The sequence below is a fragment of the Schistocerca nitens genome, chromosome 6 (genome assembly GCF_023898315.1).
Source record: "Schistocerca nitens isolate TAMUIC-IGC-003100 chromosome 6, iqSchNite1.1, whole genome shotgun sequence".
NCBI lineage: Eukaryota > Metazoa > Arthropoda > Insecta > Orthoptera > Acrididae > Schistocerca > Schistocerca nitens.
In genome coordinates, this window is record NC_064619.1 from 136,491,496 (window position 1) to 136,509,785 (window position 18,290).

The window sequence follows — 18,290 nt, forward strand, 5'->3', positions numbered from 1 at the left end:
ATGCACACGATACTCGAACTCTTATGGGAATCGGGCACAACGTTAGTAATTTAAGTTGAGAGTTTGGGTCTGACGGGAGGCGTGCTAGGATAGCCCGTGCTGCTGCAGTGACCACTGTGTCTGGATGGCTTAGTGGCCAGAGCATCTTTCTAGTAAGCAGGGGGCCCGTACTCGAATCCTGGTCCGAGACAAATTTTCAACTTAATTCAGAATGTTGCTTTCAGACTTTCACATACCGTTGACGCTTTGTACAGCATTGTTTCGTGAAAGATTTCGTGATTTTAGGAAGTTCATCAGTAGCTGTGTATGCATCGTGAGTGTGTGTGTGTGTGTCAGAGGGGGGTTCTACAATCAAGCTCATAAATTAAGGATAATTGCAGAATGTGGTGCCACACAACGTGGCATTACACAAAACTGGCGCTAATAGCATAGGCGCATAGGGAACACACACGACACAGATCTGTAAGTCCACGGTGTTGGTGATAAGTTGAGAAAGCCGTCCCGAAACATATGTGCTACAAAACGCCACTGTTTCCTGCGCAAGTACCCCAACATCAATATGGAATATGATCACCATGCCCTGGTACACAGGCCGCACAACGGGTTAGCATACTCTGGATCAGGTGGTCGAGTAGCTGCTCGGGTAAAGCCTCCCATTCTTCAACCAGTGCCTGTCGGAGCTCCTGAAGTGTCGTGGGGGTTTGAAGACGTGCTGCGATACGTCGACCGAGAGCATCCCAGACGTGCTCGATGGGGTTCAGGTTGAAATGGTTCAAATGGCTCTGAGAACTATGGGACTTAACATCTGAGGTCATCAGTGCCCTAGAACTTAGAACTACTTAAACCTAACTAACCTAAGTACATCACACACATCCATGCCCGAGGCGGGATTCGAACTTGCGACCGTAGCGCCTAGAACCGCTCGGCCACTCCTGCCGGCGATGTGGTTTAGGTCTGGAGAACGGGCAGGCCACTCCATTCACCTGATATCTTCTGTTTAAAGTTACTCCTCCACGATGGCAGCTCGGTGGGGCCGTGCGTTATCATCCATCAGGAGGAAGGTGGGACCCACTGCACCCCTTAAAAGGCGGACTTACTGATGTAAAATGACGCCCCGATACACCTGACGTCTTACAGTTCCTCTGTCAAAGGCATGCTGGGGTGTACGTGCACCAATCATAATCCCATCCCACACGATCAAACCACGACCTCCATACAGGTCCCTTTCGAGGACATTAAGGGGTTGGTATCTGGATCCTGGTTCACACCAGATGAAAACCTGGCGAGAATCACTGTTCACACTATACCTGGGGTCGTCCATGAACATAACCTGGGATCACTGTTCCAGTGACACCAGACTTAACAGGCTCTCCAGTGACCAGGGGTCAGTGGAATGCACCTTGCAGGTCTCCGGACGAATAAATCATATCTGTTCAGTTGTCTGTAGACTGTGTGTCTGGAGACAACTGTTCCAGTGGCTGCGGTAAGGTCCTGAGCAAGGCTACCTGCAGTACTCCGTGGCCGTCTGCGGGCACTGATGGTGAGATATCAGTCTTCTTGCGGTGTTGTACACTGTGGACGTCCCGTACTTTAGCGCCTGGACACGTTTCCTGTCTGCTGGATTCGTTGCCATAATCTTGAGATCACACTTTGTGGCACACGGAGGGCCCGTGCTACAACCTGCTGTGTTTGGCCAGCCTCCAGTCGCCCTAGTATTCTACCCCTCATAACGTCATCAGTATGTGTTCTTTGAGTCATTTGCTACACAGTCACCATTAGAACGTCTGAATACATCTGCACACTTACTCGCTGCACCGTACTCTGACATGCACCAACACACCGCTGCGTATGTGAACTGCTACGAGCGCCACCGTGCGACGACCGCAGGTTAAGTGAACCGCATGGTTATACCCGGAGGTGATTTAAATCCGCAGACCGCCCACCAAACCGTTGTTTGACCATGTATCAGCATTCTCCTTAATTTATGAGCATGAGTGTGGTTTACACTCCCATGTTTCGATATCACTTTAACTTGTACCACTTATGATGGCTGTACTGGCAAACATCAGAGGTATAATTTCTTTCCGTTTGGTGTGTTTTGTTTCGCAGGCGCGTTTCCGGCGCGGTGTACATGATGGGCGACCACACGCTGGCCGTCCCCATGGAGCTGTTCGCGGTAAACCGGCGCCGCCTGTGCGACCGCCTGCGGCAGAACACGAGGGTGCCCGAGGACGCGGCCGTGGTGCTGCAGGGCGGCGACGAGATCCCCCACTACGCCAGCGACACCGTCCATCTCTTCCAGCAGGTCAGCCGCCACCGCCTGCTTCCTTCTTTTCTATCCTGTTCACACTAAGCTCAGTCGTGGTAGTAAAGTACAAGGGTTGCCCAGTAAATAATGCCCCATATTTTTTTTCTCCGAAATAAGAAATATTAGAAATGTGAAACTTTAGGTGCGAGTTATTTGAAGTTTCCCGCGTGTGTACGCAATGTTTCAATTTCCTCCGACAGAGAGCGGTAGTGTAGGAATGTTCTAAAATGGCGTCTGCAAGTGACATCCGTCAGAAACAACGTGCAGTGATTGAATTTCTCGTAGCAGAGGAAGAAACCGTGGGCAATATCCATAAACGCTTGTGCAACGTCTACGGAACATCTGCAGTCGATAGGAGTACTGTTGGTCGCTGGGCACAGAGGGTGAAAGCATCAGAGGGCGGTGCTGCGGAGCTCCGAGATTTGCCGCGGTCGGGAAGGCCTCCCACGGCTGTCACGCCTGACATGTTGCAGCGGGCTGATGTTCTCATTCGACGGGATCGACGCATTACGACTCGACAATTGGCACTGGAGTTGTCAGTAAGCAAAGGAAGTGTGGATGTGATTATCAATCAGCTTGGATACTCAAAAGTGTGTGCAAGATGGGTTCCTCGGTGTCTTACTGTCGATCACAAATCCCAAAGAAAAGACATTTCTTTCGATTTGTTGCGACGCTTTCACGTTGACGGGGAGGCCTTTTTGTCACGGATTGTGACAGGTGATGAAACTTGGGTGCATCATTTTGAGCCCGAAACAAAAAGACAATCGATGGAATGGCGTCATGCTTATTCTCCACAGATGAAAAAATTCAAAACAGGTCCTTCAGCTGGAAAAGTCATGATGACTGTGTTTTGGGATTGCGAGGGCGTAATTCTCATTGATGTGATGCCAAAAGGCAGTACCATTAATTCAGAGGCTTATGTCAAAACATTAGACAAACTTAAGCAGCGCTTCCGGCGCCTTGAGCGTCATGTTAACCCACAGGATGTTTTGATTCAGCATGATAACGCTCGTCCTCACACAAGTTTGAGGACTTGTGAACACATCGCGAAACTGGGTTGGATAGTGTTACCCCATCCACCCTACAGCCCCGATTTGGCTCCTTCAGACTTTCACTTGTTTGGGCCAATGAAGAATTTCATTCGTGGAAGACGTTTTGCCGATGACGAAGAAGTTATTCACGAAGTGACAACCTGGCTCCGTAGGCAGAGTAAAGATTTATACCGGCAGGGAATACACGCTCTTGTGTCTCGCTGGAAAAAGGCCGTCGAACTTGAAGGAGATTATGTGGAAAAATAAAGCAAGTAGACAAAACATCAGTCTTTCACATATGTAAATTTGATTGTTGTGGAATAATTACTTCTGGAGAAAAAAAATATGGGGCATTATTTACTGGGCAACCCTCGTAGCGTGTGTGTGCCAGTCGGTTGTGTTGATTCACTGCAGTGAGGTGGGTCCGTGTGGAGACGTGACACCGTGACCACACCGTTAAAGAAGTTAGCCGATTTGTTGGAGTATCAACGCGGACTGTCCAACGTGTGAACAAGCACTGGGATAGCACTTGCAGCCATGTAACACGACATAAAAACAGCGGCTGTGAAAAGATCCTAAACGACATCAACCGGAGGCGAGTGGCACGCCCTATCAGTGACTAGATTTCAAACTCAGCAGTCATTGAATCCGCCGCCATCTCGACTTTTTTCCTAGCGAATATTCAGAAGAGAACTGCACGGAATGGACTTCTGGAGTCGGGTACGTAGCAAAAGACCATCGCTCACCAGGACTAAGTTACACATCTTCGGACAAACGACACAGAACGTGAACAGTAGCTGACTGGAGAAGTGTAGTGTGGTCCGACGCCTCTTTTTATACTCATATAATGCAAAGTTTGTACTGCACCGACAGCCCGCTAATGTGCACAGCCCACAGTTTGTGGAGGATTTAGTTCAGGCTGGAGGACGTCTGTGCTGTTTTGGTGTTGTTTTTCGTACCATGTCTTGGGCCCACTTATTCAGGTTACCGTGAAGATATAAATGGAAATGCCGTGTGGCTAGGGCCTCCCGTCGGGTAGACCGTTCGCCTGGTACAAGTCTTTCGAGTTGACGCCACTTCGGCGACTTGCGTGTCGATGGGGATGAAATGATGGTGAGAGACACACAACACCCAGTCATCACGAGGCAGATAAAATCCCTGGCCCCGCCGGGAATCGAAACCGGGACCCCGTGCGCAGGAAGCGAGAACGCTACCGCAAGACGACCCACGATGTTTATTTCGGAGTCTTTGGTGACAAAATGTAGCTCTTTCCTTTACATCGTTGCGAGGAGTACGCCATCGACACTACCGTCTTGTGAGATGACAATAGCTTTTTTCAGAGCCCTGCACGCCTACTGTTCCTGCTTTGTCGGAAACTTGAGCACCCTACTGCTCCTCCGTTGGCGCGCTTCATTACTCGGTGTTAATTCCATAGAAAATATCTGCAGCTATTTGGAACAGGTGGTGAAATGTAGCAGTCAACATCCCCGGGATTTGATACCTCTACGTGGTCAAATCATGAATGAATGGCTTGAGCTGGATATCTCATACCTGAAGAAACTTGTGGAGCCCAATACCAAGGTTAAAAGCGGTACATGGTATTAGCAAGATTTCTCTTGTGAGTGATTACTTTTTTGTCTGGTGTGGTTGTGTTTCGTGCAACTCTTCACGACCAACCTTCCAGCCAATCCACCGTGGATCGGTGCAGCATTGAAAGCTAAAAGTGACGAGAAAGCCAAACTGTTGAATTCCTCATTTAAAAGTGTATTTACGGATGTGGATATTAGTTCGCCAGTGACTGACTGCGGCACTTACAAATGATGAATATTGAAATACTGAAAGATAAAAGTTTGTTCATAGCGAACAAGTCCCTGACGAAATATCTTTTACATTTTACTTAGAGTACACTGCGGAATAATAGCCTCTTTGGTTGCTCACAGTTATCGACGATGTTTAGCGCAGCGATTGTTGTTCTTTTTGTTCACTCCTTGCATAATTTGCACCCCACCCACTTAATCAATTTTGGCATTTTGCAAGCACGTTCCGTCGCCTCATGCGTCAAGTGTCACTGTTTCCCTCCCTCACCGGTAATGAATTGAATGACATTAAGAATAAGCCATTGCGCATGACAGCTACGACCTTACCTTGGACTTCTCTCCATGCATGTGCGAGGAGCTAACGACGATTTAGAACCTCGATGTGTCTAGATCTAATCACATGGCATGTATAGCTCTCGCATCGGTTGCGCTGTATTTTGTATTGTCTCGTAATACAACGACGTAGTGTGAAGTTGACACTGAAACATATCCCTTATGCGGAGTTTGTACCCGTCTAGCTGCTGCATATGTGACTGTAGTGTCTCGTTTTATTACGACTAACACAGGGTAATGTATCGGTGACCATAAAGGCGCCACCATCAGCCATCTGACACCCACTGCTGGATGAAGGCCATCAAATGACATTTATACACGGTGTGGCTCCTAAAAGTCGTCAGGCGCATTTTTCTGGTGTTTCATCAGATATTTGCAACATCGTTTATGGTTTGTGTAGCTCGTTTATGCTTTGTGTAGCTGGAGTCAGCCCAAACATATTGCTCATCACGTGTTTCATGTGACGCAGTGTCGACGGAAAGCGTCGCTTTGTTTCCCGTAACAAACAAAATGATTTTTAAAGCGGAAATTCGATAGAGCGGTTCCACATCAGGGGCAGTGCAACATTTGTTTTATCGGTGTGTATTAACAGGGGCCGTAAAACACGGTAGAATAACCATTGCTCCAGCAACGACGACACCGCCCTGGTCCACACTGACTGCTGCCGCCAAACATGCAGCGCTGCTGAGTCTGCGCTGGATTGCTGTTTATTCTTCCTGTTTTACGGTTCCTGTTAATACATACTGATAAAAAAAATATTGCACTGCGCTGATCTGGGACCGTCCTGTCAAGTTTCCTGGGCTGACTCCAACTACACATTGCAAAAACTAAATTGCAAATATCTGCCGAAACACCACAGAAAATACGCCTGACGATTCGTAGGAGAGACACCCTGTACATATTACATGTTCCTCCTGCATGTCATTTTCATTACAATTGTAATTACGTCTTCTATTTCCACCTGTTTCTTGCCCAGGCCACAAGTTATACAGATCGTGCGTGACGTCATTATCCTGAAACCAAACACCTCGATCAGCTGACTACTGGGACATCTATTTGCAGGCGACTTCTGGAATACTGTTCAGTTTATGTTAGTTGTATATTTTCTTTAAAAGTTTCTTTACCACAATGGTATAATATTGTGCAACGTTTGATTGCGCCTAAAGATATATGGAAATAAGTAATATTTCGTTTCTCAGGTACATAAATTAGTATTATGATGATGATGATGATGATGATGATGATGATGATGATGATGATGATGATGATGTCCCATACTCCGGAGAGCGTAGGGAAAGATGCGGAAGACCCGCACCGTCGACTAGGCAAGGTCGTAGCGGAGGTGGTTTGCCATTGCCTTTCTCCGACCGTAATGAATGATGATGATGATGATGATGATGATGATAACACAACAACACCCAGTCATCTCGAGGCAGCGAAAATCCCTGACCCGGCTGGGAATCGAACCCGGGACCCCGTGCCCGGGAAGCGAGAACGCTACCGCAAGACCACGAGCTACGGACTAAATTAGTATTAAAAAAATATAAAAATGGGAACGTATTTCTCAAGATTAAACCAGTGAACTTACAGGCTGAAGCTAAGGTGTAACTTTGTCACCAAGAAAATTCAAATAACGTTCTGTTTGAGAGTATTTAGTTGCGCCTTAATATTACGAATTGAATGGTCATTATAAGTATACCTCGTAAAACTACATGCCGAAATTTGTGAAACACACTACTGGAAAAACACGTATCATTGTAGAATTACATGACGACAAAATCAGACCCAATGTAAGGCACATGTCTCCGAAAAGGGTGCCCATATAGTCGCATCTGTACACAGTGTGGCTCTGTCAGCCAACTCAGGCGTGTATTCTCGCATGTAAACGTTCTTAGAGGTGCCAAATGGCTTCCTCCGATAGGTTGCCCAAGCATTTCACGCCTTTTGTTGCAATTTGGCAATGGTTCTTGCAGGCCCTGGAGAAGGAGTAAGTTCCCATTTAGTCATGCCCCATACAAGTTCAATTGGCGAGAGATCTCATCATGTTGCTGAGCAGGGCAGTGGTTGTACATCAGGAACAGCATGTTCAAAAATGGCTCTGAGCACTATGGGACTTAACTTCTGAGGTCATCAGTCCCCTAGAACTTAGAACTACTTAAACCTAACTATCCTAAGGACACCACACACATCCATGCCCGAGGCAGGATTCGAACCTGCGACTGCAGCAACAGCATGTTGCGTCGCAGCAACCGGATATGGACGTGCATTGTCCAGCTGAAAAAGCACTTCGCCTCCCTGTCGAAGAAATGGCAGTACCGCGAGGATAACAACCAGTGCAGTGTAGCACGCGCCGGCTACTTTACCTTGCAGCAACATCAAGTCCGAGCGCGAGTTGTAACTGATGCCCCCTCCACACCATGAGATCTGTGAGTCGTGGGCGAATGTAGTCTGGAACGGGCAGGTCACCAGGTCTGCGCCATACTCTTGTACGTCCATCACTCGCTTACACACAGAACATACACTATGTGATCAAAAGTATCCGGACACCCCCAAAAACATACGTTTTTCATATTAGGTGCATTGCGCTGCCGCATACTGCCAGGTATTCCATATCAGCGACCTCAGTAGTCATTAGACATCATGAGAGACCAGAATGGGACACTCCGCGGAAATCCGGACTTTGAACGTGGTCATACGTCTGTACGGGAGATTTCCACACTCCTAAACATCCCTAGGTCCACTGTTTCCGATGTGATAGTGAAGTGGAAACGTAAAGGGACACGTGCAGCACAAAAGCGTACAGGTGGACCTCGTCTGTTGACTGACAGACGTCAACGTGCCCACTGTTGAAGAGCAATTCGGGGATGGCGATTGCATCTTTCAACACGATCGAGCACCTGTTTATAACGTACAGCCTGTGGCGGAGTGGTTACACGACAGTAACATCCCTGTAATGGGCTGGTCTGCACAGAGTCCTGACCTGAATCCTGTAGAACACGTTTGGGATGTTTTGGAACGCCGACTTCGTGCCATGCCTCACCTCTCCTCGGTGCAGCACTCCATGAAGAATGGGCTGTCACTCCCCAAGAAACCTTCCAGCACCTGATTGAACGTATGCCAGATTTAGTGGAAACTGAGTGGTATCTTACTCAAAATCTGCGGCTCGCAGACTTAGATTCAGCGTTCCGTACTACAATTTCGTTGATGATTTACAAATAGTCAGTAGCTCTACATCCACTTCTAAAGCCACCCAATTCCTTTGCTGGTAAACATAGCGTTTTTCTACACGCTGTGTGGTATTTTTAGTAAACATCTTGTTCAGGACGTAAATATGTCTGGTAGGTCTATATTTTGTCTCAGTTCTTGTTAAGTAGAATAATATTGTATCCTTCCACTACTGAGGAATTGTCGTTCGACGCATTCTGTGAATAATCTCACAAGTGCCTTTTGTATTTCTCTGCCTGTGGTTTTAATATTTTCAATGGAAACGCCATCTCCTGACGCCCTTACTCTCCTCGTACTTTTCTAGCGGTACTTGTGACTCATCTCTTGATCTGTACATAACACTCAAAAAATTTTGAATGTTTGTATAATTTTCACCCTGTTGTTAATTATGGCATACAGTATAAAAATCTGTAATAATAATACCAGTAAAACTTGCCGGAGACTAAGACTTGAATCATTCACAATGACCATGATAAAAAATAATCCTATATCAGTTACAAAGTTGATTAAAAATTTTCCATGTCAGTAAGAGTGATAAAGAAGTATAAGGTATGACATCCGTGCGGTCGCTTAGACCACAGGATTTTTGAAGATGCTGTATGTATGTTCGATCTGTAGGCAGTGTCTGCGCGAGTATAGTGTATTTCGTCCTCGCCCTTCTTTATTGAGAACGTGAACACTCAGGTTTTATTTCGCTAACTGGAACGCTGCTGAAGTTATTAGCGTATAAGAATAGTTGTAGGATGGCGATATGCATATCTTTCTATTTAATCAAAAAGCTTTATTGACTTAGCTGTGTTTTGTCACAACTTACGCGGTGTAATATGTGTGTAATATGGCCGTTCGCTTCTCTCCACTGAAAGGGAAGTGCTCCTGTCTGTTCCTCACACACACGCGACAGATCACTGCATAGAAAACCCAAAAACAATCGCTTGTGTTTTATGACACAGTATTTTATACCCTAAAAACAATTTTACTTGAAAAATAGAAGATGGCTATATGACTTGATAATAGCAAAAATGCAAAAACGAAATACACTTTGACTTCGTAATTATTACGTGTGAAAACGTTGTCTTCGTATCTTTCACAGGTGTAGTGATAAATGGGATGATCTTCAGTGAGTGAGTGGTTCCGAAGGTATGACTGTGATGCTGCTGGCACAGAACTCGACAGGAAACTATGGGTCAAATTGAACAGAGCTCACACCGGGCAAGAACGATGCGCAGACTCTCTTTACGAATGGGGCGCTGCAGAGTCTCCGGTTTGTGACTGTGGGGCTCCGAACCAGAAAAACAGCCACATTAGAGGTGAATGCCCCTTGCATTCCTACTAGGGGAGCTACCTCATGATTTTCTATTGTCATATTCATGTTATCTATGGTAACATTAATGTTATATAACTGTATTTTTAAACTGTGTGTGAGCCATACGTATAAATAAATAATATAATCCTCAGTATTGTATCGTGTTTATACAAAATTTTCGTGAGCCACCTAAACGTCGCACCCAGAAGGAAGTGGCGCAGCACTCACAGTTCGCGGTTAAGTCAGTCTCTTGCCCACCAGCTCTCGCTGAATGCGCGAGTTAAGATTGCCTTCTACAAAAACAAGAGACTTCCCTACAGCAGCGAATTCCGAATGTAGCGTCTGCGAACTCGTATCACATGTAGATGTTGGAGAAACAGCAATGATGACGGAGTGTAGAATCAGAAATGCGTGGAAAAGACGTTATGGGCTTTACTTTGATGCTACTTCGACTAGGGAGGAAACGGACCCGAGACAATTTAACGCAGCTGGAACCATGTGGTCAGGCTCGGGCGGCTTCTGCGGAAATGCCGATGCTCTGTATGGTTGTTTGTTTGTGCTTGTGTCGGGGGAACGGCGACACACGTCGCACCCGACTCAGCGGCTCCGTTTACAGACCCGGATATGCTGGAGGCCACAGCGTCTGCAGAAAGAACGGAAAGCGTGCGGCGACGACAGTGAAAGTGTATTCCTCCGGCTGGTTCCGTGCGAGCCCTGACTGACTGCAGAGCGGGCGGAAATTCTTCGGGGCGCGATGATAAGCGACGTCAGGGGAAACTCACAAGCGATCCACCTAGATGTAATCAACTCTCTCGAAACTAAAACATATCACGGATTTGTCAGTATATCAAGTAAAGTAGTAAAATCCTGTTCTCCCATATATGCATCGTGTTCAGTCACATATCCAATACATCAGCATCACAAGATATATTTCCAAACGGACTGAAGTAGGCTGTTGTCAGACACAAGAAAGCAAGTAAGACATATTACTAATTAGGGATCATTGTCACTACTTACCTGTTTCACGGAGGCAGCAGAAAATATAATTTACAAGAACCATAACACATCTCTCCCGAAATAAGATACTTAGTCTCAATTTGAATACTGAATGACTCTGTCCATGAAACATCCTATTTCTCAATTCACGAATCAGATTTTACAAAATTTAAATGACAGACTATTGCCAGCCGGTATTTTCTGTGAATCGTCCAAGGCAATGGATTGTGCGGTTCAGAGTAGTCTCTTATAGATGCTGAAACATTATGATATCAGAAATATTGCTGGTAATTAGTTTACATCCCTTCAGACTAAAAGGGCGCAGAGTGTTGCATTGACAAACTCACGGAGTGTATACACCGGATTGGCGTCTTTAGAATGGGGAATAATCACAAAAACCTTAAATGGCTAGCATTCAGCCATATAAATATTATCGTTTATTTTTTATTCAGCTGTATGTATGTGTTCTATATTTGGTCTATTGACACGTTCCACATTATAAGATTTATAGTGAATTTTATCGACAGATCAAGTAACTAACCATCTAGAGATGGTTATTATACAGGGTGTATCATAATTAACGGCGTAAACGCATATAGTTGAAAGTATACGATACTAGAAGTAAAAAAAGTCTCAGTAAACATAGGGTCGAAAATGCATACCTTAAGAGCTACGAGCAATTTTTCATCTTCGATACTGTGAAACAAATCTATTCTACTGCAAGTTCTTTCCGTTCCATATTTTTGGAACTGGTAGTATGGACCAAAACAAGAAAAAAAACTCCAGTAAACATCTGCTCTAAAATGCATTCCTTAAGAGCTATGAGTACTTGTTCATCTTTGCTACTTTGAAACAGAACTCTTCTAATGATCGGATAAAACACAAAACATGCAATTCAGTACTGCTCACGCGCTGACCACACCGTCAGAAGTAATGCTTGAGTGTAAATCAGATCATGAAACAGCCTCACTACAAGCTGACACTCAACTACAGTTTGGAAACAAAAGTACCGCTCATAAATATCGTACTAGAAGGAGAAATGACTTACACTATGGTGGAACAATGGTGTGTCATGGACATCCTACGTCCTCATGTGATATCTCTCTGTGACAGTATCGTGATGCCATTTTTCAACAGGACAATGTTCGTCCACACATGACACACGTGTCTAATAAACTGTCTGCGTGATGATCGAGATCTCCCGCAGTCAACAAGATCCCCAAATCCGCCCCCTATGGAATATGTGTGGGACCAGCTCGGGGCTCATACTTCCAATTTCTGTGTAACATCACATACCCTTTCAACCCGTGAAGTATCATTTCATTTATTCCTCTCCTTCTGGGTGGTTAACTTTTTTTCGCCAAACAGTGTACAACTCCTTATACGCTGGCCATCGATGGCACTGATTTACTACTACTCCGCCGACCGACGTATGGGCCAATAGGGCAGTCTATGTACCTGTTGACACTTTCCCATGACGTTGAAGTTTTCGCCTATCGTGCGGCCTTCTTTCTCATGGTTCCGTGACCCATTATAACGACAATGTCTTTGGTTGATTAAGTGGGTATTCGACCATACTTAATACAGAACACTTACATGTGTCACACTTTTGCTGAGCCTTACGTTTAGTGCTGAAGACAGTTCATTATCGACAAACAATCACAAAATACACGGGACTGGCATCATTACATCACCAACTTAACATACAGTGTTCTTCGCCTGAATTGCACATTTATTGCAGACGGAACTCTCCAAAGGTGAACGGTTCAATTAATATTTTGTGAAGACCTTAACCCGACCACATTTCGTCCTACGTCCAATACCTCTAAAGGACGCGGCTCCACTGACTGAAAGATTTATGTTGTAGCGACTCAAACGTTCTCAGCTACTTCCCCGTCCAGAGCTCTCGCGCCAGTTCACAACTGATGAGAAGAAGGAAGCTTTGGCAAGTGTGCGGATAAACAAAGCGACCGATTTTGATGCCAGTGTCCACAGTTATTGAAGAACGCGGACCCGAAAACTAAACAGAGGCTGTTACAGCTATTTAACGTTATTTTGACTACTGGAAAACTGCCATTAAAATTTAAGGCTGCAAAAAGCAATAGCTACCAAAAAACGTAGTAAAGATGGCAACGAAACATCACATTACTTACTGTATCACTACTAAGTTTAATTTATTAACTACTAAAAAGAATATTGCTACATCCAACCATTAAATGTCAGAGTAACTCCTTTCTAAGAAACCGGTTTCTGGAAGAATCGCAGTTTCTGTGACCAGGTATTGACATTAAGATCTTTTATCGAAGCAGATTACCAAAAAGACTGCTTTAGCATTTGTTGTCTTACGGCCGCATTTGATACTGTATGGCGCCAGTTTGCTACATACATTTGCACATATCGTATCAAGGAAAATATTGGTTAATCTAATGAATGCAACATGCGATTCCAAGAATTCCTTGGAGAGAAAGGCTAAATGATGGTATACTGCAGGACTCTGAGCTATCACTAACCCTTTTTAATCTTTATACTGACAATATGCCCAACACTAATGGCAAAAAGATCCAATTTGTTGACGATCTAGCACTGGCTTGATAAGCAGGAAACCTGGAAGAGTGTGAAGGACTTTTTACCATAGATTTACACACGATGGGCGATTTCTTCAAAAACTGAAGATTGAGGCCAAATCCATCTCAAACAGAGGTAAACGCTTACCATCTTAATAACCGTGGGGTGAATCTCTAGTTAAATATGGCCTTCGAAAATGATCCCCTGGAACAGAGCCATACCCAACAATTATAACTTTGAAATGAATTTCGTGCATCTTGTAAACTCCCGTAAGTGACAGATTTCACAGTACAGTGCCCACTTATTATTTCTAAATTGTATGTATTATTGATCTCTGTATAACTGTGGCGTCTTTTTTTTTTACGTTTACTGACACTTTCCGTGAGAACTGCGTTTCTATATTGTGAATATTTTTAAATACGATTGTAACTGGTGTCGTTAGGTATTCGGAGGGTGAGGCTGCTGCCTATGTTACGATCAGCCCTTGCTTCTCTCGACGTACATTCACACACGAACCATCTGTTATTCCAATCACTGCTGCCTACCGCTGTACTGGAGTGTAGTAGTTCGCCCGCATCTCGTGGTCGTGCGGTAGCGTTCTCGCTTCCCACGCCCGGGTTCGATTCCCGGCGGGGTCAGGGATTGTCTCTGCCTCGTGATGGCTGGGTGTTGTGTGCTGTCCTTAGGTTAGTTAGGTTTAAGTAGTTCTAAGTTCTAGGGGACTGATGACCATAGATGTTAAGTCCCATAGTGCTCAGAACCATTTGAACCATTTTTTGAGTGTAGTAGTTCGCCCTGCGCGCAACTTTTACGTTCTGCGCGCTGAAGTCGACTTCTTCCTGAGTAATCATTTTTTTAAAAAAAGACAGAAAAGGAAAGTATCGTTCCTAATGGAAATGTCGCATTGTCCTTGAAAAAGTTGTCCAATGTGATCACAGCTGACCATCATCTCAGTGAATGTAGTTCCCTCCAGTAAACAAACGATTGTTTAAAGAATCGAAATCCTATGTATAAAACAGCTTCAAACGTCTGATTAACTCATTTTTAAAGTAATGTGCTAAATGTTTGACGCTAAGCACGTACGCGAGGAAAGGTTTAGAAAATGTTTGAAAGTATGGTTGAAGTTTGTTGAATCCACTAAGTGCTTTCATTATGAGAGACTGGATGAATATATTGTAGGTAATTTGCGCTCAGTTTTAAGCGAAAGCAAGTTTTTGACGCATATCAGTGTTTATGACGTCATACCTCTTGAACTAAGTGTCGTACAATGATATGATTTTGTAGGTACATTCAGTGGTATTGTGGATATTGTAAAATAATTGTGTTGCGAAAGATCGGTAGTACAGAGGTAGTAAATTAAAACGTCATACCTCATGCCGAAATTTTACTGTGCGCCATTTTAAGGATAGGCTAGTTTTTCGCGCATCGAAATGTGTATGGTGTCGTACAATGATAAAATTGTGAGGTACGTTCTAGGGTATATGTGGATACTGCGTGCAAAATGAGTTGCGAATAGAGTAAGTAGTAAAAAAGTAAAAAATTGGAAAGACATGCCCGATGCTGAAGTTTTATTGCATGAACGGCGAAAATGTAGTAAGCGATACTTTTTTCCTGGGATTATTTTGTGGTTGTTGTCAGCGAGAAAAAGTTTACAAAATATTTGAAATTGTATGTAAAGTTTGTTGGCAGTCGCTAAGATTTCTCATTCTCAAATACTGGATGCTAAGTACTCTCATTCTCAAGTACTGGATAATTTAAGTCCGGGTGTTTGCTCGCCTCAAGACAAACACACAGTTTTTAACAGTAATTCCTGTCTTATTGTGTTAGACTTGTAATATAAGATTATACCTCTTAAGGAATAGAGTTTGACAGCATTTTAGATTCGGTCAATAACTACGCGAAATACTGAATATGACATTTTTGTTGCCCCTTGAAGCCGTTAGACAGGCAACCTGCAACTGCAATTGGGTTCCGAGATACCAGGTTAGTAATGTCGAACGTGCACTGAGGTGACAGAAGACATGGCATACCTCCTAATATCGTGTCGGGCCTGCTGTTGTCCGGTGTATTGCAGCAACTTAGCAAGTCGTTGGTAAGTCCCCTGCAGAAATATTGAGCCATGCTGCCTCTATAGGCCGGCCGGATTGGCCGAGCAGTTCTAGGCGCTACAGTCTAGAACCGCGCGACCGCTACGGTCGCAGGTTCGAATCCTGCCTCGGGCATGGATGTGTGTGATGTATTTAGGTTAGTTAGGTTTAAGTAGTTCTAAGTTCTAGGGGACTGATGACCGCAGCAGTTAAGTCCCATAGTGCTCAGAGCCATTTGAACCATTTTTTGCCTCTATAGCCGCCCATAATTCTGAATGTGTTGCCGGTGCAGGATTGTATGCTGGAACTGATCTCACGATTATGTCCCATTAATGTTCGATATGGTTCATGTCGGTCGATCTGGGTCGCCAAACTGTTTGCTCGAATTGGCCATAATGTTCTTCAAACCTACAATTGTGCCCCAGTGATACGGCGCATTCCATCGTTGTTTGGGAACACGAAACCCATAAGTGGCTGCAAATAGTCACCAAGAAGCCGAACATAATCATTTCCAGTCACTGATCGGTCCACACCGTATAAACACAGTCATACCATTATGGAGCCACTACCAGCTTGCACAGTACCTTGTTGACTAATTGGGTCCATGGATTCGTGGGGTCAGCGCCACGCTCGAATCCTACCGTCAACTCTTACCATCTGAAATCGGAACTTATCTGAACGGACCACGATTTTCCAGTTGTCTAGGATCCAACCGATATGTGATTTCCATAAATCGCTCCAGGCAAATGCCAGAATGGTTCCTTTGAAAGGGCACGGCCGACTTCCTTCCCCATCCTTCCCTAATCCGATGAGACCGATGACCTCGCTGTCTGGTCTCCTTCCCCAAACAACCCAAATCCAACCGATATGGTCACGAGCCCAGGAGAGGCGCCGCAGGCGATGTCGTGCTGTTAGCAAAGGCACTCGCGTCGGTCGTCTGCTGCCGTAGTGCATTAACGCCAAATGCTTGTCAGCGCTGACAAGTCTACGGAAACGCTGCTGCTCTCAGTTGTTAAGTGAAGGGCGGCCACTACGTGGTCCGCGGTGGGAGGTACTGCCTGAAATTCGGTGTTCTCTGCACACTCTTGACACTGTGCATCTCGGAGTATTGAATTCCCTAAAGTGGAATGTCCCATGCTACTTCTGGCTCCAATTACTATACCACGTTCGAAGTTAGTGAATTCCCGTCATGCAGCCACAATCGAGACGGAAACCTTTTCACATAAATGACCTGGATACAAATGACAGCTCCGCCAATAAACTGCCGTTTTATACATCGTGTACGCGATACTACCGTCATCTGTATATATGCATATCGGTATCCCGTGACTTTTGTCACCTCAGTGAGGCAGTGTGATTGCCTAGCAGAGCTACAGCCTGTGTCAGATGGCTGGAAGGAGTGAGACAGCGAGAGGCGACGTGACGAGACGAGACGGCGGCGCTGCGACGATCGATGCAGAGGCGGGCGGCTGTCGACAATAGGAAGCGGCGGCGGTAAACAGCGGTCAAGGACCCCGCGTAGCGGCGGCGGGCGGCCGACACGGTCCGTTGCGTGGCGCCCGCTCCTTCCCTCCTCCCCTGACTCTCCTCGTCTGTCTGGCCTGCGCGATCCGGCAGCAACGCGCCGCAAACCTATACAGGGTGAATATGAAGTGTGGGAGCAAACCTCGGGAGGTGATTCCATAACAGGAAAGCCGGCCGAAGTGCCGAGCGGTTCTAGGCGCTACAGTCTGGAACCGCGCGACCGCTACGGTCGCAGGTTCGAAGCCTGCCTCGGGCATGGATGTGTGTGATGTCCTTAGGTTAGTTAGGTTTAAGTAGTTCTATGTTCTAGGGGACTGATGACCTCTGCAGTTAAGTCCCATAGTGCTCAGAACCATTTGAACCAAGCCATAACAGGAGAACGAAAAAATTTCGTATATCATACACTGATGATTCAGAACACTATGGATATTGCCAACCACGAAAGGGAATTCCGCTTGGTAACGTTGCGGACACGTGACGCCATAGGGAAAGCACATAGCCAGAGTGTAGGCGAATGGCGCTTCATTCTAACGATAATACGGACCGCAACTGAAAACAATACAATGATGTAAGCGATTACAACAAAAAGCAGATTGTTATGTCTCGGCGTCTGCGAATAAGCATCTCGGAAACGGCGAAGCTGGTCCGTGGTTCGCGTGCTATTGTCGTGAGCGAATGTGCAAAGTTTGTGACAGGAGGTTCTTGTATGGTTTTTCATGCAGGAATCAATACTTTGTCCCCACAGACAAAGTCCAAAGGGAGCTTAAATTGGAGGATCTATGACGCACATCCAGGAAGTAAGAATACAACAATTGTTAAAATTCTAAAAATTAATGTATGTTAACAATCTACAAATTAGTGTATTTTAATGAAACTTACATAGTTGTTCCAAAATACGTTATTTTTTTCCCGACATAATCGCCAATGAGATCAATGCACTTTTGGAAATTGGGCAACAGTTTTTGTATACACTCGTTGAATACTGCCGACTCCACTTCCTCAAGCCACTTCGTCGTTCGAAAAGCGCTGCCCACCCGATAATTACTTCAGTTTAGTGAAAAGATGGTAATCGGAGGGTACCAGATCGGGAGATTAGGGTGG

General features: G+C 45.2%; 1 protein-coding gene across 2 annotated transcripts in view; it reads left to right on the forward strand.

The window, feature by feature from the left end:
• Nucleotides 1–18,290, forward strand: part of LOC126263704 (xaa-Pro dipeptidase) — a 926,801-nt gene that overhangs the window by 29,030 nt on the left and 879,481 nt on the right. For both annotated transcript variants that reach the window (XM_049960847.1, XM_049960845.1), the window contains exon 2: nt 2,110–2,305. In XM_049960847.1, coding sequence (XP_049816804.1) covers nt 2,110–2,305 — 196 coding nt within the window. The remainder of the gene's footprint in view (nt 1–2,109; nt 2,306–18,290) is intronic.